We start from the raw sequence: 21,553 nt of genomic DNA on the forward strand, positions 1-21,553 counted from the left end.
AATTCCAAATCTCCAAACACTAAGATGTTCATCCCACACGCTCTAAGATCAAAATTTCGCACGCTGCAATTCCACCAGTAAACGGATGATGTACAGATCTAAGAAAGTGTGTTGTACTACATACCCCTCTTTTGAATGTTGTTTCTTGTATTACTTCGTCGATTTGCAATATCGTGTGTAGATTCAATTTTTCTCACAATCATATGCATCATTTTAAAATCAAATAACCCTTCAATAGAGATTGGATCAACCTTATCTAAATTTCAACAAGTTTAAACAAGGAATCCAGAATTATTGTTCGGTGCGCATAGTAGTTACATACACAACATGAAAGCAATTGAAATTGTATCGTTTTTATTTATTATAATTTTAAATTCATTCATCATGACACCGGCACGATTGAATAACAATTTTTTTGTGTTTGTATTCTGTCTTGCTATGCAGAATAGAAAAAGTCTGAAGATGAAATTAGCATATAACGATTTTTCAGGCAGATGCTCTAAAACAAATAAGTTTTTATTGTTCGAGTCTCAATGATCTTTTTTACTGTTCTTTATTACTCGATGCTGAACATTGTACATAATATGCCATCAGCCACTCGTTCTCAATGATTGTTGAAAGATAAACGAAAAGAGGGTTGATGAGACGGTAACACAATGCGGAAATGAAAATGTTTCCGTAAAAGAATGACGATGGAAATAAATTTTGGAATTTGATTATTTAAATAATTTATTTCGGTTCCGTTTTCAATCAGACGAATCCGAAGTTATGGCTTGGTATCTCGTCTTTCCTTTTCATTGGAATGTACATCGTGACGCTAATATTTTATAACGCTTTCGTACGAAGAAAAAAATATTTAAAAAAAATGAAATTCTAACGTTAATAGCCGTCTAAAATTATTATAAAACACTTTTCACAGAATAAAACCACTCACTCTGTCCTTGATTTTCTTCATGTAAAACTCAATTTCTAACTGTAAAAGTGAAGCGTACAGCGGCGTTATTTTAATTAAGATTTATATCGTTGAAACACCTTGTTAGCATGTTTTCTTGACTTTATTTCTCAAATCATACACACACGGTCTTAAGTTTTAATTTTATAAAATTCATTTTTTATGCCTTTTTGTGCGAATAAATAATAATTTCAAGTTTTGTGTTGCATTTTAGCGTGATCGTTACATTATAGGAATTATTAAGAGGAGAATGAATATTATTTAGAAAATAATTGATCATCAAATGTCCGTCTGCATTTATCAGAAATATTATTGAAACTGTTCATTTATCTGTGACTGTGCTTAGGTGCTTGGGCGCTCAAGCTTTGCCAGAGCTACATAATAAATTGTTTGATTAAATGAACGGTCAGGAAGAGTCGCAAATATGACAATTAATTATTACCGATACCAGCCAGTATATAAGCATTTCTTACGAAAGTTATTTACAAATTAATTAATTGTAGAAGAAAATAGAAATGTTCAGCATTTAGTTTGAAAGATGATAGTGTTCGAGGTGTCATTCTATTCACTGAAGTTGAAAATGGCAAGCATATCTAATTTGTGTAAGATAAACTGAGAGTTAAAAGTTCAACAGTTTTAACGGTACAATAGAGTCCTTACATAAATCATCTGTAATTGACAACAATGAATGAGAATCTCTAGCTATATGGTTCTCTTATAATAGCAGAATTTATGTTAAAACTAATGAAGTAAAAGATTAGTCAATACGCAATGCTTAAAACTAAAGAAGTGATTTACTCGTAATGTGACGCTTTAGATATGTCTATAAATGATGAGGACCAACGAAATAAACGAAATAATTTTATCTACTTTCAGAGTGTCATTATGCTAATGTTCAGAGAGGAAAAAAGTCCTGAAGATGAAATAAAAGCTTGGCAATTCTGGCACAGTCGGCAACATTCGGTCAAACAACGAATACTCGATGCTGGTAAGTATTCCCAACATTTCTCAATATTATTTATGGCAAATTTAATTAAAGTCTAAGATTCTTACTGTGTACATTATTACACTGTAACAATATTACAGTATCCGTCCGTTATGCGAATTTACATGAATCGTAATTCGTAATTAAATTGAAATTATTAATTAAATGTGTAAATGTCCGTTCGCATTTATATAGTCATGACACTGTATCTGCGAATAGAAATTGCATGACTATAATTAAGTGGCGGGAGTAAAGCACGCACACGGCACGACATCTAATTCCATTAGAAATATCATAAAAGTGGACAATTTATAACCAATTTTTCCTCAATAGCTGACATAATGGTCAACTTGTTTTCATTATTGTTTATTCTAGAACTAAATCATCTTCTTAAACATTTTATTTTCTTATTTTTATCGTGTCCAGATAGTGTTGAGCGTACATTGTATAGAGGCGCACAATAAAATCGTAAAGAGACATATAGGTAAAAGTAAGATCAATAGATATTGTTCGTATATGATATCGGGTGTACGATATTTAACCAGACTTTAAAGTAATAATGAAAAAAAAAGACGAAAAAAAATTATCTTTATGAACTGGAAAATTAATATCTGACATGTTGTTATTGGCATGGAGTTTTGTCATTGCCTAATTGGTTAAAATTTATCGATTTTCTTCTTCTCATAATTTGTCTGTTACCAGCGAGACCCGATCAACAGAGATCTTTGTTTTGAGATAAAAAATTAAACATTTCCATATACGCTGCGATGTTTGTTCGACTGTACGGGTAATATCACCATATCTGAATAAGATATGATTTTCAAGGATTTTTCATAATTAATTTACCAGATCTTTATCATTCCATTTAATTACTTGTCGATCTGACGCAGTCTTTACGTAAATAAACAGACTAATTTATTTTCCGTACAAATTTGATTTATTTTCTTCAGTTTTCTTAAATTATTAAATTTTTTTTTTGATAAATTTTTATTCGTTCTGATTATTGAATCATTTCCTTATCTGATTGGCAATTAAAATTATGTATTTGGGAAAGAATAATAATAATAAAAAAACCATTGAAATGAAGTATGTGAGCTGAAGTTATCCAAAATCGAGTTTACAACATTTATATGTCGTTTTTCGGAATGCAGATCTTTCGGAAAATATGCTAGTAGATGCACCAACTTTGTCTTGTCATGTCCTGGAAAAAATTTTGCTGGAAATATTGAATTTTCCTTATCCCATTGAACAACTTATTTTTCGCCCAGAATTTCATTGGCCAAAATGTTTATTTGCACACACAAAATGTGCCATGCAGCGACTGAAGTAAAAAGAACTAATGATGAGCTAGGTCTATTGAAATTATCAAAGAGATAAGGAAGTACATTCAATGTACAAAATACATTACTGTGTGCTGCAGTTCCCAAAGTGATTTATTTGTAAATTTAATTTTTTTTGATTTTCTTCTAAGAAACAAAATGACCAGCACCACTAGTGAGACCACGAGTACATAAACTTTATATCTCGATTGTAATATTTTGAGCAGGTCGTAAATAAAATTTCCAACAATTTAGCAATTATCTTCCTGCAGTATGCAGTGAATTAACGACTGCAGATTACAATCAACGATAAAATTGACTCAGCTAAAATATTGTCAAGCGTAAAATCGCAACAAACTGAACAATTACTCAATTACAATTAGTCAAAGGACAGTTTCCAAAGGAATTTCATCCACTAATTGCCTATTAAAATCTATCAAGACATTAACCTAGCCACACAGAGTTTGGAGACTGTGTGTATGTTTTTGATAGTATGATGTAGAAATAAATCAAATATTCGATGTGAAGCGGTCGTTAGAAGCCCCGGTGGCATTTTTTTTTAAATAATTATTTGGTATAGAAGTGTTAGATGAATTCAAAGTCCAAGGATTTAAATTGAAAGACAGTGCGATCGAACCATGTATACCATTTATGGTATGGTGAACAATTAATATGACGAAAAAATAAATAAATTTTGATTTTTAATTTTCAGACACAAAAAATTCGGTTGGTCTCGTTGGTTGTATCGAAGAAGTATCACATAATGCCATTGCCGTTTACTGGAATCCACTTGAAAGTTCAGCAAAAGTGAGTGTTCAAATTTAAATACAATTACATAAAGGTCTTAATTACTCTGCATTTAAAAATTATTTATTGAAAAATCCAATTATTATGGTTGGTTTGTCGCAGACACACTGTGTACATTGTACACATATCTACATATAATAAAAATATGATTTTATTCCAAATATCATGTGAGACTGACCTTGTTTTAATGTGTCACTTTAAATTGTTTTTGACATTTTTCGATGTTATATAAATAATTATGTTGATGTAGGTATACATGACCAATGTCTGATTTTCGTACCATTAAAAATCAATAATATTTAAAATCGTTCAATTTTTAAATGCACCACACAGCACAGACACACACACCATACCACGCATATTATTAAATTTTTATTTTTGTAGAACTTTCTAAAAATATATTCGAAACGACCATTATTCAGTTGAATAGCCTTTGGGTGTAATAAACGAATTATCAATATTTTCATTAATTATTATTGATCACTATAAATAGTGTATAACATGAGTTTAAATAATATTGGCTCCATGTATATGTACACAATGCATATATAGATAAACATTCAGTTCCAGTAAATATGTACATGTTTAATTGGTGCATTCATACACCTTACACGATATCCTCGTTATCTGTTGTCTTATTTTGAGAAACTAAAAAAAGAGAAATATTAACATGATGCTTCAAGGACGTAACAATTTATAGAATGTCGAGTCGATATTTAAATCAGCAGAAATACGAGGAAGTTGAGTTGTTAGGTTTTTTTTATATGATAACGTTATTAACAAGTAGGAAGATTGAGTACATTTTATGACACCGCTGTTATCGCATTAATAATTTAAAATCTGTTCAAATTTTTCCATTCATTTCGATAAATGGGTATGGCGACTCACAACATTTAATGCATCAGTCAATCATACCATTTTTCAACGACTGTATATAGAGTATGAGATTAGGAAAGTTTTCGACTTTGTCACTCAGAAACCTTCTAGTAATTTTCTGAGAAATTTTGATGATCAAAAGTTTTGACAAAGTGAAAGACAAAATGAATGGGAGGACTATTTTCTTGCTATTTCGACAAACCAGTTTCAACTTTAACTATTCCCAGAAAAGACTCCCCCAGGTTCTCCCAATTGAGACGCCTGCAGGCTTCTAGACAGTTATGTTGTTGCACCATCTGAAGTGTTAGCATTAGGACATGCCGCACTTCACAGATTTCCAGTGAAAACAGACGATTCACGTGATTTATGTGATGGCAGTGAAAGGAAACAAAAGTATCTGTGTTTCATGATTGGGTTTCTCGATTGTCCCAAATTAAAAAAATCTAAAATAAAATCTAATAAATTTGTTTGGTTTCCTTTGACCCTTGACCTACAGCGTTCTTTGACTATTGCACGTTTCACCGTAGAAATAAACTGCATCTAGATGTATATTTATTGTGACAAAGGTCAACCAAGCTGTAGACATGGAAACTTAATTTGAGTCACAATCGACTCCTTTAATGACACACTTTTTAACTTCCAGCTTGAGTTTCTTAGAAGTTGATTATTGATATAAAAAAAAAATGTAACTGGTTTTCTTGGAGATGGCTCTTCCATTCCCTCACTTTACTAACACCCGAACAGATATCAGTTTTGAATCTGAAGTAATTGGTCACTAATACAATAATCGCTAGAGATCTAGAAGCTCTAACATTTTAAATGTCTCACTGACATTTTTTTTCAGAGAATGTCATTGTAAATTCGAAATGTAACAATTCATTAATCTCAAAATGATTCAATGACGGCAAGGCACAACGTAACAATGAAATTCTTGGAAAGAAATTTTCAGGTAGACATTCTAATTGTCAAAAAACTGCAGACTGTATAGATGCTAGATGTAAGTATAGATTACATCTCGCTTCCACCAGCGGATAAATCTAATTTAACTTGACTTTAAATCTAGTACTTCTTTTGTTTCAAGTAATTGATAATGTTAGGCATCAAATCTTTTACTTATATAGTTACAGTACATTTTGCTACATAATAGAACACTAAGTAAGGTTCATCACTTATTTTTGTCGTCGTTGTTGATAACAGATTGCTAACCGTTCTTGAAATCTTTTTTGTTCTCCAATTTTATTTTTATTGCATTCATTACTATTCCTCTTGATGCTCGTCTATATATCCATATTTATATTAACTTCCATTCAATGACAACATTATAAACAAATCAATATCCAAAACAACAACATCTACGACGAAAAAATTTTATTATTAACCACTCCGTTATACATTAAAATTAATTATTAACATTTCAGTAGAACTTGTCACTTTAATTTATCATTGAGAAGATGCAATTAAAAACTTTTATAGAATGCGAGGGGAATTGCATTTTACCGCTATATATGGCGTTTATATAACGTTCAACTAAAAAAAATCTTTTAAGTGTCGTCTGCTGATCATAAAAACAAATGTTTTTTCCATAACATATATCCGTTGAATGGGTGAAAACCGTTTCTAATTTTCTTTTCTATTTATTATAAAAAAATATAATCATTTTAATAATAAAAATTATTTCTTTGGCGTTAAAAGGTGTCTCTTCACCGCACCGCATGTTAATATAATTGCATATAATGTACAACAAACACTACCCACCAATATTTCAATAATAAAATGTATTCGAAATTAATGCGTTTATTTATTAATTATATTGAAAATAAAAATATTTACACGACGAGATTAAATGCAAAAACTATTTTACTCTGTACATGTTTGCATCGAACATTAGTGCTACATAAAATAGTATAACAGAAGCCATTTTGCTGGAGTTAAGTGGGCGGGTTGAAATATCTATGATCAATGTGTTACGATATTTATATCTATTAAAAACGCTTGTTGTTTGTATGCCTACAATGAATAATAAATTCAACGAAACGAAAAAAAAAAACAAAAATTGTTACAAAAAAATTATATTGAAAATGCAAATTAACTTTGATATACGAGAGTATTATTCCGCGCGCGTTAGTTTCACATTCAGAAAACGAAATTCTATATAATTGTATGTGGTTTTTTGTGTGCGCTGTGTGTATGCTGTAAGGTGTTTTGTTAAAAGCATTTTATCTAGCAAACCTATCGCAAGAAATGATCCGTGTATAAATATTGTAAACAATACGTCATTTTGACATGGATGCAATATTTAAGTACATTATGTGTATTAAGAGACGTTATAAACTATAAAGTATTAACTGGAAGGTGTTCAATAATTTTCTGAATTTTATTTTTTTCTCCTTTCGATTAATATGATTGAAGATGATTAATCATTAATCTTGCAGCTTTTACCGTAAGCTATTACTTCGTAAGAATGTGTATACCATGTGATTTATTTTAGTTTCAATTTGCATTTTATATATGCAACACTGGCAACTATATGGGTAAATTTCCACTTGTGATGCCATTTATCTTGAGTCTAGTATCCGATTAAGCGATAAGAGTTTAACAGTCGATCTTTATCATAGGCAAAATAGGATTTTGAAATCTGCCTATGCATCGCTAATTGCAGACCTCGTTGTATACATGCAATTTTAGACAGATTTATCGATCAGCTGCATGATGGTATTACAGGGGTGGAAGCAAATAATCACGACCTTCTGGTGTAAACCATACCAATTGTCATTTCAATAACGTATCGAAACGTGAAATAATTAAAACAATTGTTTTAAAATTCCAACTATAGCACTGCTCCTAGCATTGACATTCGTTTGTTAGACTTGAAAAAGCCTCCAAATTTTGACACATGCATGCGTCTAGACTTGCACGTTTTGTGCATTTTAACTCATACGAAGAAAACATGCCTCTTGTCCTAACGAAAGAAATACAAAGCCTTCATCAGCCTCCAAATTTTGTTCAGTGTAATGCTAGGAGTAATGGCATGTTCCATCATTTTTGTGATGCAGAATAGAATGAACAAATTTCAAGATAACAAAGGAAGATGTCCCCGTGATGGTTAATATAAATCCAGAGGTCTTCTACTAAAATTTCCCAACACCCCCATTTGGTCCTCCATTTGGCACTATCATTTAAGTTAAATAATCAACGATTCTAGCAGGTGGTAAGAATGCTAAATTGCATCATTTCCACTATTACAGCTACATTTCTCCATCATTTCACAACTACAAACGTTCGAATGCGTAGCCAGATGTATTGAGCAAATTAAAGTTCCTTTTTCTACAATTTTTATTCTGTTAGACCCCTAGGTCTTGTAAATATTCTTGTGCATATTCATCAACAAATTATGTTTTCGCAAACTCAAAGTCGCTTCATAGAACACAAACTTTTCTGTTTATATTATATTGTACGTTATCTGCATGCAGGCATATCACTCGAAGCTGCCATTAAATTGCTACAATCATCCATATTTATCTTATTAATATAAACACTTATGACTAGCGCTATAAAATAATTAGAGGCGGAGATTAATCCAACGGTGCACTATTATGCATACAAAATAACACATGCGCAATAAACCAGCCAATAATGCATATCAAATCGGTAATTTGCTTAAAATGGACAGTATAACATTCCTCCATTCCGTCCAATCAATAACCAGGCGAAATCTTGTTTACATAAATTCGCTCATGTTATGTCTCTCCATATGCATTGAACGAACGGATTTAAAAACAATTATTACGACAATGTTGCAGAATCATTTTTTTTTCTTTATTAAATTAATTGAATTAATCGTAAATAATTTCTTTTTTGTCATTCGGACGAAGGAAAAGAAGAAGAAAAAAAAAAACTATCGATGGCTGTTTGCCTTAAATGTCATATGATCCGCAGAGAGACGCGCACACGGTGTCATAGAGTTAAGCTATAATATGCTAGTTTAGTCGGAACGAAAATAACAACAACATTTAACGATTTGAGCCGTTTAATTGAATTAGCCAAATGACTTTTAAGCGTAAGGTTGAACAATCATTAACTGAAAGAGTTTATTGTTTTTGCGATAGTAATCGATGCGTGCATTAACGATAAAAAAATAATTTTTATGTTCCATTTTATTTCAACACAATGGGAGTTTTTAATTACATTTATTCATTTTTTTTGCAGATAAATATTGCGGTGCAATGTTTGAGTACAGACTTCAGCAGCCAGAAAGGTGTTAAGGTGAGTTTTGTCTTTTTTATATAAATTTTCATTGAAGTAGTGAAATTTACAATTTTCTCACTAAATTATTTTGTGTTATTATCTTCGAAATGATTTTTGTTTGAATAACTAGAATTACTAATTAGCAACGTTGTAATGTTCGACAATTATTGTTTTCTCCATTGATCCTTCCTGATTTTTTTTAGAAATAGATATTCACTGAGTCCAGGAGAAAATTTACGATAAATATATGTTTGAGTCAGTACACAGCATCGTAATAGAAAGAGGACTAGCTCTGTCGTAAAAAATTCTATAAAAATCTACGAATTTTCCGTTGATTCTTCGGTAAAATATTGGACTTTTACGATTCATTTTTGTCTGTAGATTGAAGTTCAATGAAACACAAATGACCTGACCATAAGATTACTAACCTTCCAAAAATCACCAAAATAGAACAACAACAACTTCTAAATGTTCCCAAGACAATCTTTTACTTCACATGTTTTAGCATAACATTTTAAAACATAAGAAATAACAACTCCAGCTCATTGCTTATTTGCGAACAATTGCTAACAGATGGGTTGATGTCTCCAATTAGTTCGATCTTCTGTATTATGTTTGACGCTTTTACGTTGTTAGAGAGTTCAGGTTGTATTCAGTTCGAAAGCTTTTTCTGAGACTATGAATTAGAAAAACCGGTGACAATAAAACAATGTTACCGTTGACGGTCATTGACCATTGAGAAGTATCAGGCGCTAGAGCTTTTTTCTCGTTATTGATAAATGACACCCCAGCTCTGATTAAAATGCAAATTTACAATTATCGTCGTCATGTAATTACCGGCACATATTATATAATTTAACCGTATACATACCGTGCATTTGTAAATGTCAAACATCATCCTACTTAAAAATGAGTAACAAATTATTATATCAAATGCAAAACATGAAAATATTAATAATTTATTACTCGTAATCATGAAACATTCTTTTTTTTATTATTCTCTTGAATTCAAGCATCTCTCTCTCTCTCCCTCTGTATCTAACCATAAATATTAAAATAGATTTTTCTTCCGAAATAAAAATAAAATCAAAAATTATTTCTCCAATAAAGATTACGTATAATAACAATAATCATTTATTTCGTTAAATAACAACAACAACAACAATAACAAATTTCAAATATAAAAATTTAAATATAATTATTTATGTCCACAATTTATTGTAATATAATAAACACTAAAAAAAATATCTTTTTAGAAACTCAATTTTTTTCTCTTCTTCTTCTTTTCCTTTAAATTAATCGACTACAAGGTTTTACCATTTTATTAGATTCTAAAGCTTTTTTTCGTTTATATATTAAAAGAAAAAGATTGAACTTGTGTATAATATTGGGAATATAAAAGTTGCTTATCAAAAGTGCCGACCATAATAATTTAACTATTAGTACGTTATAATCTGTATATGTGTATTATATGCATGAAATGGATGGTCTGGACACAATCACAGGGAGGAGTTTTTTTTTCTTTTATTTTAATTTATGAGTGTTCCAATGGTTATCGTGTGAATGGAGTTTTTTTGTAGGTTATCGCTAACAAATTTCGTTATTTAATGTATATAAACTCCTGCATCAATAACATGCTTGTTAAAAGACGTCTCGAATTTGTAAAGACTTTTTTCTTCGTTAATTAAAAAAAAAGTTTTTGTAATTAATTTGGAAGTATTAATCGAAAACGAATGAAAGAGGAAAGAAATGAGCCATATTCTACCGATTGAAGACAAAAAAAAACGAAATTTGTCGTCTTATAAATTAACTGTCTTTCATCAACTTTTTTTTCTTCAAAAATATACTTTTTGATTGTCGTTTAATTAGCAGAAGCAGACTATTTGTTAGTTGTTCCAATTAATTAGTTTAATTTCTCATGATAATTATGCAAATTTTAGACTGTGGAGACATTTAATTCTATTAAATCGATTTTATGGTACGTTTTCCCACTACAGTCCGTTTGAATTTAAATATTAGTATCCTCAAAATCTTTACATGCTTGATGAGAGCGGTTGAATTCCTAGTGTTACTTTCTTAAGCCAATGACAATAATTTATTTCTATCTTTCACAAAACGTTCGGACAGTTTGTGAACCAATTAGTTTGTTTACATTCGATCCAAAAATTATTTGAACAAAAGTTGACTGTTTTGACTTATTTCAAAAAACTTATTGGCGCTTCATTTTTTTGTTTTTAGTTTCGTATGCTCCGGTTTAGATTACACAGCAACACAGCATGTCTTCATCTACTACTCGGCCCAATTCAATTAAGATTCACAAATTCCTTTTTTTCAGTCTTGGTATCTTCGTAAATTAAAATTTAAAAACGTTTGATCTAACTTGTTGACAGAAACTCAATTACTTCGAAGCCAAATTTCATAAATTTTAATCGGCTTTAGATAAAGGTTCACACAGCAGGTCCATATTTTAATCGAAAGACGAACAACAATCTTGATTATTATTCTACCTGCATATCAATGTGACCAGCAATTTTGCTACACCTGATTTGTTTTGATGCTGGCATATTTTGGTATTTATATATCAAAATTAATTACACGAGTGTAAGCCATATAACGGGCATGTTATTTTCCATTTGACATTAGATTTGTAATCGATATTTTTTAGGCAGAATGCAGCAAGACATCTTAATTGATAAAATTAAAAGCACAGAATCTTCAATGCATAATATTTAATAAGAAGTCAATGTAACTTCCTTACACGACGTATCCAACTAATTTATTATTATTTTTTTTATCATTTTATCATTGATATTATAGATCAAATTAAAATGCAGAATTTAATTTGCGTAGGTTTTTCGTTAAAAAACAGCTGCAGGCAAATCACAGACAGCTCTAATACTTACTTAAGCGATACCCATAAACAGCTTGGTAGAGGCTCTGTAACAGTTCATATTAAATGTAGAAAAGTATGAAAAAAAATTGATCGGCGAAACGTTGGATTATTCTGAAAGCAACCGAGTAACGATATAAAATGGTTTTTATTTCTATTTTTATTAAAACTAACAGAAAATAGTTGTGAATATATAGATTACACATTACATATATATGTGAATTACATGCGTACACATACGTACTCGTTCAGTACACCAACAGTTAACTTTATAAAGATTTTTACCTATAAATAATATGGGGGCATTTTCAAATGGAAACACCTGTCTGTTTTTATGTTCATTCATGAATATCTATTATCGTCGAGTGACAGTTTAATGAAAAATTGAGAGAACTTCACAAGCTCAGTGACCTTTCCAATTACAAAATGCTCGTAAGATTTTGTTGTTTTTTTTTATTCCTTTCGTATATTTTATCCACACGTCGGATGATTAAGGTTTATGCAATGCAGTAAAATCTTTTCATTAATCACACACCATACAATGTATTTTTTGAGAATGAATCGGATATAATTTGATTGACAGACTAAGGAGCAGTCAGTAATGGCTGTTATCGAAATAAAAAGTCAGAACTTGCAAGGATTAAAAGAGGCTGAGATGCATAATCAGATGATGGTTTTAGACAGTGCACTTCTCAAATTTCATTTTAATTTTCAAGACGAGGTTTGCAGTTTCGACATTGTATTGTAATTCTGAAATATTTAAAAGTTGTCCAAGGATGATTCATTGATGTAAACTAGATTTCAATACCTGCTTCCTTTAGATGAAGAACAATGTGTTATAGAAGTGTGTTTCCTTTGAGTTCTCGAAGGATACATCTATGTCTGATCAAACAGGAACCAGTAGATGCCAATTGTATTTTAGTTCGGAAACTCGAGATAGTATCCTAGTGTCGAGTTGGAACATATACTCAATTATTCTGCTGCTGCTACTTTGATAGAATTAGAGTGTTTAAGTGTCTTGAACTGATTGATGAAATAATTTCAATGAAATTTTTGAAAGTTTCGAAAAATGTTCAAAAAAAAATATTTAACGGAATGGGCCAAATGAATCATCGCGTAATTAATTCAGTAGAAATTCAGTTAACATTTGTCTCTAAGCTTCTTAACTTTTTGTAGCGGCACAACCATTTAATTACTAGCATACAACATATATGAATGGCATGTACTTATGAAACAAAAACTTTTTTTTTATCACCGCATAAAAAGAGCTAGACTAGCCACGACAGATTTTCTATGTCAATTAACCGATTGATTTGATGTATATTTGTATAATATTGAACGACCGTTAAATGTAGGTTTTCTATATGCGATTATTATTGGATATGTGTACGAATATCACGTCTCTCTCCGTACAACGCAACATACATATGTCTAATTATTTTAAACTAAATTAAATACATAATTGAGATTAAATGTGTACAACGACACGTCAATTACTTACATCATAAAATATGAAAAAGTTTTTAGTATTAAAACAAACTCTCAATCATTTCGTTGTAATTTTTTGTTGTTCATTTTTTTTTCGGTCGGTATTATTTTCATAACGACATATAATTGTCAAGCGTTGATGTAATTTTATTTTTAATAAGCAGGTGTTCGGGTGGGAATCATTCGGTTTAAGCAGAGCTTTCGACTTTTTTTGTTTTAAAGGTGACGAATATAGAAAGTTCAGTCAACTAATTTTCGGTTTGATTTTCTCTGTCCAATTATAACTGTTTCAATTTATGTGGAATCATCACCATCAAAAACCAAATAAATAATTTTTTCCGTAATTTCTGTTTTCAGGGACTTCCACTGCATGTACAAATTGATACATTCGAAGATCCTCGAGACACACAAATTTTCCACCGAGGATATTGTCAAATTAAAGTATTTTGTGATAAGGTAAGTCAGAATTTTATGAAATAATATATTGAGTGACCCTTTAGAAACGGCAAGTGTACAACGAAATTACCATTTTTTCTGTTACTTATATTGTCTAACCAAAATCACTCACTTCATTTGATTGAGAATGCGTTTTGCTAGGACAGAGTTCAACATTCATTTTCGCCGTCGTCGTGAATAATAAATGACCGTTTCTGAAACGTTGATCTCGCGATAACATATTTTAATTTCAAATTAATTAATTTTCATTTCTATAGAGATTTTTGAGATTTTTTGTTTCAATAAATCTATACCGCAAATACACGCGTTTTGCGTTATAAAAGTAAACATTTTATCCAATAGTTCGATCGATGAATACCCATAGCTAAAATATACAAGAAAATTTCTTTGACCTCTTCTTGCGCTCATAAATATTGATTTGTTATGAGATATATATTCATACGGAACATTTATAATCGATAATTTGGTCTAGCATAAAATATCTGAATAAAAACTGTGTAAAAACTATTCAACGATCATATGAAATTTATTGACATCGTGTAAAATTATGTGCATTCCGCAACGTGCAAACGCTTCCGAATCGCTATAGACTTTGGTGCCGCATAAAAGTTTATATTATGCGCGTACACATAAATCATTTTGCGATCGCTCCAAAGCATAAAATGTGTATAATATGGATGCACCGAATGTATTGTGTTCTCAAACTGAGCTAGAATTGGGTATGAAGTCTCTATAAAATACTGATGCGACAGGTTTAGTAAATATATTCTGTGGAAGTTTAATTTTTCATTCAAATCCGAAACATTCATATGAATAAAGTTTTTGCGCATTCGGAGTCAATGTTTGAACTGGGTGTTTTGGTAACTGAATGAGAAAAAGGCGACGGTCACTGCGGTTACAAAATTGCCACAACTTTCTTCTTTTGAGTCAAGAACTTTAAAGAGGTTGAAACGAAATCTTGTACTTCATTTCCTTTAACATTGCCTTTAAAATAGAAGATAATATAATATAAGATAAGAGAAAGCTTTCACGACAAAGAAAATAAATGACTAGCTATGACCGTGTTAGTGTCATAGCTAGTCATTTATTTTCTTTGTCGTGAAAGCACTCTCTTCCATCTATGCCATAAAAATATCGATATTTCATACCCACATTTAAAGTTTTACTCAGCCAGAGGTGCGTCCAATAAACATTTTCCTGTTCGTTTTCGTTCAGCTCTGATCATTTCGTTGGTCCATTAATAAAGCCTCCTGTAACGGTGTTCGTAACATAAAAGTTAATTAATTCTGTTAGACTGAGACTAACAGCGTTCCATCAACATATGGCTGTAACACAGTCCAAACAGTAATCATTAGTCTCCCGTTAAAAAATAAAGAATAACACGAAAAGTCGAACGGAAATGCATTTCATTTGAAAAACAAAACTAAATCCAAAGTGTCTAATAAACACCTGAAAATTAATAGCATTTAATTTCTTTGGTCAAGATATGCAGGCACGAACACAATATAGTCAGAGTTATACGTACTTGTGTAATAAATATTTAACACTCGAAACCTGATAAATGTTGGAGCATAAACAAATCTTTTTTTTTTAGTTTTGATTTAATTGCGTGTGTACGATAAATGTTTTTTAAAGAGACAGGTGCGATTTTAAATGGACATTGAATATTTGTAACATTTTATGGGTTTACGTATTTATTTCAATTTCATTCTATCAAATTCGAAAATCACAAAACGAATTGAACAACATGAATTTCCTTTCAGATCTTTCAATTAATAAAGTAATTTGTTTGGAAAAATGTTGAAAATACGCAGACGTAGATTAGGCGTGCATACACAAATCCGACGAAATGTTTCCCGTAATTTCATAACAAATGATGCGTCATTAAACTTTGTTACTGATGCTGAAAACAAAGACGTATTGTCGTAATTTGTTCTTACTGCATCATTTCTGGGCAGTCGAAATGATTGGCATAGAATCAATTAGGAATCATGATTATACTTACGCGCGTATACCCTTAGGTATTACGAGTGTGTGTATTACATTGTATACTGCAATCAACAACTTTTCATTCATGGAATAAATATGGTTTGAGAAAGAAAAGAAGAAAAAAAGCTCAATCCTTCAAATGCTGTAACATGTGAGAGCTTCGTTAATTTGACGGCATAAGATAAATGTTCTCTGAATAAATTCTCTTTCATTTTCAAGATATCAATCACAGTTAATAAGTAGTTATTAAAAACAATTTAATAATAGGTTGAATGGTGATGCTTTTTCTCTATATAGAAAGGTCAAACCACATCAGACTTACAATGTAAGCATTTAATGTGAATTTTTTATTGCAAAAACAAGAAACGAAAGAAATTTGCAATTTCGCCATTAAGATTCTTTGATGCCTCCGGGGCCTAACCATCAGTTAATCTAAGAAAATTTTTATTACTTTTGTCACTAAAAAAATTAAATTTAATTTTTCATTTCAAAAACAGGGCGCCGAACGTAAGACTCGTGACGAAGAGCGTCGGGCTGCCAAACGAAAAATGACTGCAACTGGTCGCAAGAAATTGGACGAACTATATCATCCCGTGACGGATCGATCAGAATTTTACACAATGCAAGATTTAGGAAAACCACCTGTACTATTTTCACCCGCCGAAGACATTGACAAATTGTCCGGAATGGATCTACAGAGTTTCTATGGCCACGAAACCGATTCGTTGTCCGGTACATCGGATGCGAAGGGAACGTCGCCGTTTCTACTGCATTCGACCAATAAGCCGACAACGCCTACGTTGAAATTTCACAATCATTTTCCGCCGGATGTACCGACGTGAGTAAAAATCACAATTTTTTTGTTTCTCTTTTCATTTTCAGTTTTTTTTTTCATTTCCATCTTCAGTTTGTTTTGATTTTATTTTAATTTGTGTTCCGTTTTTTATTATTTCGTTTTCAAAAATCAGTGTGGACAAAAAAGATCACATCCTTGAACAATCACTAGTACAACAACAATCATCCATCATGTCAGACTTCGGTCCACCGACAATAAAAAGACAACGGATGACTCCACCACTGAACGAACGAGTCATGCTGTACGTACGACAGGACAATGAAGACGTCTACACACCGTTACATGTGGTTCCGCCAACGACAATTGGTCTTCTAAATGCGGTAAGTGAAACAAATTTTTCTTTTATCATTATAATACTCTTACACAACACGCGTATCATATTTGTTGTTATTATATCGAGGGACATCACTAATGGACGTAACTGTCATATCTTTTAAACCATTCAACCGAAGCTAGAGTTATTTGTGATTTTTTAGCCTCATGTAAAGTCAATACGACCGTAGGCTGGGAAGATAAAAGCTGAAAAATGTCGGCGAACTTTGAGGAGTTGCGGTCTTTTTTCTTTACCAAAACAATTCCTGATGTTAGTGGATTTGCACTCAATGCAGAATGATTTTTTTGTCGAGAAAAACAGCGAAACAGGTCAATGTGGGACCGACCTCTAAATTCTCTACTGATTTCGACCGAGGAAATGTTTTGAACCATTTCAAAGAAACTGATTTTTAAATTGTAATCGTTATTCGACCATATTTTTCGAACTAACAGGTGAATTCACTCAAATGGCTCAAAAAATCAGACGTAATTCTAGGTTTCAGGGAAAAAATAGTTTAAGAAAGCGGTTGAGTGATTCCAGAGATAAGGTAGATGCCCTCTAGTGATGTTGCCCTCGATATGCTCCACAAGAGAACGGAGACAATTCGGTTTAGGGTAATTGTATTACCATGTTTTTATCACAAAAAGAAAGTTTTGAAATGGACATATTTGATATAAATTTAGTGTGATGGGTGGGTTGAGACAAGACAGAAAAGAGAACAAAAGAAAAACATTTAGGTGAACCACGAAGTCTCTAGTCAATTATGATAGACACAATACAACATTTTATCTATAAATGTTTCGTCGGTAAAAATCCTTTTGCGCCAATAACATGATTAAAATTGCTTAAAATTAAATACAGAAACTAAGTTTAACAACAATAAAAAAGGTCAGTCGTTCACATAAATCAATTGGATTAAAACAAAATAATACAAAAAAAATAAATAAAAGAAAAGAAACACACAATAAATGTGCACTTAATTTGTAATGGTTAACCTCACAAAGTTATTTTTTTTGGCATATTTCACTAATTTCATTCAAATACATTCTGTGATGTATTATTGTTATATGCATGGGTACATGTTTTTTGTTAAATGTTCATTAACATCATCTTAATCATCATCTTCTAATTTTTGTTGAGTTGTCGTTTGATTTTTATTTTAACTTTACCTGTTTTTTTGTTTTGCTGGAGTTTTTTTTTCTTATTATATTTTCAGAATTCTTTATCAACTTTTTATGGCTACAATGAACATTGCACATAATCCGTCTCTTTATATTGTGTGAATTGAATATATATTTTGCTTGATTGAAAATTGAATTCAATTTTTTTGTTTTGTTAATCAATAAATTGAGCAATAAGAAAGACAGAGAGAATTTAAAAACAAAAATATTTATTGGCACAAAAGTTTTTTTTTTCGTTTGTATTTGTTTATGGTATAAGTTGTAATTTATCGTCAAATTCTTTTTTTTTTAAAAAGAGAACGAATCCGATTCGAATATTTATTCAAATTTTTCTAATTTTTGTTTTTTTCAAAATTTATTTTTTTTCCCTATTTTTGTCTACTATTTTTTTCTGTTTATCTTAATTGCAGATTGAAAATAAATACAAAATCTCGACATCCAGTATAAATAACATATTCCGTACAAACAAGAAAGGGTAAGTAAAAACACCACTCACATAAACAAAATTAATAGTAAAATTGAAAGCTTCAGTTTGATCCGCACATACACACATTACACACCGATATATTCTATACTCATTTTCACTTTATAAATCTAACTTTTGTTATGTTGATTGGTTTGTTTATTATTTTAACATTGTCATGCTTCTGCAAAATCTTAACAACTGTTTTACGCACTGATATCCTTACATTTTACTTATCGAAGCTAGTTGTAGGTCTTGAGAGAAACGTTCGTTTTACAATCAAAATATGTGTTTCTGGAAATCGTAAGCAACGCTAAGGTGTCCTAATATTGCCAGTAAGATACACATTACTCACACGTTTTTGTTCACCCGGGAACCACGTTTTTAAATTCGAATTTTAGCCTAATATATTCCCTGGACTCGATACTGTTCACTTTTTAGAAACGTCGAACATATTGCGATATAATCGTTGAGTTTGTTACTTTTATTGTTCAAATTATCGCTAAGTGTTTGTCACAAAATCTTTTACTTCATTTGTTTTAACTTTGGCTTTACTACTCGTAAGTCCACATAGACCGTAGGTTCTGGCATTTATATCGATATAAGATGATTAGTCGTTTTTAAAGGACAATTCCACAATTCTCAATTCTCTTGATTTTTCTTAACATTTTTGTCATAATTTGAACCCATTTTATATTAGGTGTCTAGTTGTTTACATTTTAACGAATTCCATTCGTCCAATTCGTTCCATGTTAATTTCAACTTTAGATTGAGAGAATTGAAAATGGTGCATAGGCTTCGCATTGTAAAAAACGTAAAAAGTTTAATTGATATATCTGCAGCGTGATTAAATAAGGCATCCTAATGCTCTCCAATATTATATTAGATATTTTAAAGTGCCATACATCTACAATGATCATTCACATTCTTAAAATTCTATCCATCGTTTTGGAAGCTCGTGTAGAATATTTACCACAAGGGTATAGCGCTATACGTCCTACGAACCTTAGTGGTACACTGGGTGAATTTCACTGGAGTGGTGAAATTGCAACAGTTGGTCTTTTTTTACCAGCTACTGTTCATGTTATTGTTTAGCCACTTTATTCACCCACACGAACGTATAAGTGTAATTTTAAGTTTGTTACAATTCGAAGACCACCAAGAAATTAGAGAGGATAAAGGATACAAGATCATAGATCGTTCAGAGCAAGTTCGACGTGCCAATCTTTCGTAGCTCTTTATATCGACTCTATCGAACTATTTATATTACAATCGTAATACCATAGAATACCGTAGAATAAGAAATAATTTTGATTTTTTATTTTTTTTTATTTTCAGGATTACTGCGAAAATTGACGATGATATGCTGTCTTATTATTGCAACGAAGACATATTTCTCTTAGAAGTTCGGCAAATCGAAGAAGATCTTTTCGACATAACGCTAACCGAACTGGGCGACCACCATTGATCATAATGGTTACAATTGAGTTTCTCATTTACGACTGGTTTTGTATGTTACGAAAAGTCAACAATTTATTTGCTTATCGAGTGTAGAGTGTACGAACAATTTTCGCATCATATGGGACAATGTTCTGATCATTTTTTTAAAAAGAAGATTTTTCTTTACTTCGTTCTATTTATGCAATTGTATTAATAATTAAATAATTAGTGCCTGCTGCCTGCCCTTCTTCCGACCACTTAAAATTCATATCTTTATATTTGCACGCGGATCGACTAATAGTTGAAAGAAAAATTTGTCGATGTTGGTTCAATGCACTCTACCATGCTCAATCAATAATGTAAATAGCCTAATATTTAAGAAATGAAAATTCGTAAATGATTCAATTCAAATTGTATAAACGCTGTGTGTACATAATAATCACTAGTAATCGACGAGCACTGATTTATGAAGTTTGTTCTTGCCACAAAGAAACATTCATTATTTTAACACAGTAATGAAGATCTCAATTATAATCGAAGATCAAAAATAAAAAACTTAAAAAATGAAAATTTCTAAGAAAAATTTAAAATATGAAAATTGAGACAGATACGATAGTTGTACGGTAGTTAAAGATCAGACTCAATAAAAGGACATTAATTTTTGAAACTATAAAGGAAAAGTAAAAAAAAAGAAGAAAAACATGAAAATGTGATCCATATTTATTTCGTGGGTAGAATAAAATATTTTGCATTAAGTTTAATTTAAAAAAAATTAACAAAAAATCAGAATTGTCCAATTAGCAAAATAACTTTTAAGCAAACGAACGAAGTATTCTACATTCCATCCAACTCTTGCCGAAACTAAGTTTAATGTTACTCAAAGATCTTAAGCTTAAAGGTAAAACAAAAAAAAGTTAAACATTTGATAAACAAGAAAACAACAACAAATTGTTTATAAAATACGTACGTACTATAAATTTAAAACTAAATAAAAAAAGTGAGGAAGAAATTAAATGAAAAAATAATTATTATATTTTGGTTGTGTCTCAGACAATTTTATAATTTAAACAACTGACTTTAATGTCAGAAGCGAGTGATTCAAAAAAGAAAAAATTAGGCAAATGTTAACGTCAATAAATAATTAAAGAATTTCAGGACAGGGCATCGATATAAACAGCATTAAGAAGAACCGAAGAACTAAAGTTATTTACGTTAAACGTCAAGTAACTGGAAAATATTTTTTTCTTCATATTCCTACACCAAGATTAACTTGCCATCAATAAATAAATACCC

The 21,553-nt window shown here is 30.9% G+C and overlaps 1 protein-coding gene across 11 annotated transcripts in view; it reads left to right on the forward strand.

The window, feature by feature from the left end:
- LOC119079630 (protein grainyhead) overlaps positions 1 to 21,164 on the forward strand; it is a 155,029-nt gene extending 133,865 nt beyond the window's left edge. For 9 of the 11 annotated variants that reach the window (XM_037187629.1, XM_037187625.1, XM_037187626.1 and 6 more), the window contains 8 exons: positions 1,829 to 1,940; positions 3,969 to 4,063; positions 9,146 to 9,202; positions 13,920 to 14,018; positions 16,505 to 16,845; positions 16,976 to 17,183; positions 18,768 to 18,832; positions 20,159 to 21,164. In XM_037187629.1, the coding sequence (XP_037043524.1) occupies positions 1,829 to 1,940; positions 3,969 to 4,063; positions 9,146 to 9,202; positions 13,920 to 14,018; positions 16,505 to 16,845; positions 16,976 to 17,183; positions 18,768 to 18,832; positions 20,159 to 20,288 (1,107 nt within the window). In that variant the 3' untranslated portion in view covers positions 20,289 to 21,164. Of the gene's footprint in view, positions 1 to 1,828; positions 1,941 to 3,968; positions 4,064 to 9,145; positions 9,203 to 13,919; positions 14,019 to 16,504; positions 16,846 to 16,975; positions 17,184 to 18,392; positions 18,679 to 18,767; positions 18,833 to 20,158 lie in introns of those variants that run through there. The other 2 variants (XM_037187627.1, XM_037187628.1) reach the window with 2 other exon arrangements.
- Positions 21,165 to 21,553: the final 389 nt, after the last annotated feature.

This window comes from Bradysia coprophila, unplaced genomic scaffold, assembly GCF_014529535.1.
Source record: "Bradysia coprophila strain Holo2 unplaced genomic scaffold, BU_Bcop_v1 contig_324, whole genome shotgun sequence".
Classification (NCBI taxonomy): domain Eukaryota; kingdom Metazoa; phylum Arthropoda; class Insecta; order Diptera; family Sciaridae; genus Bradysia; species Bradysia coprophila.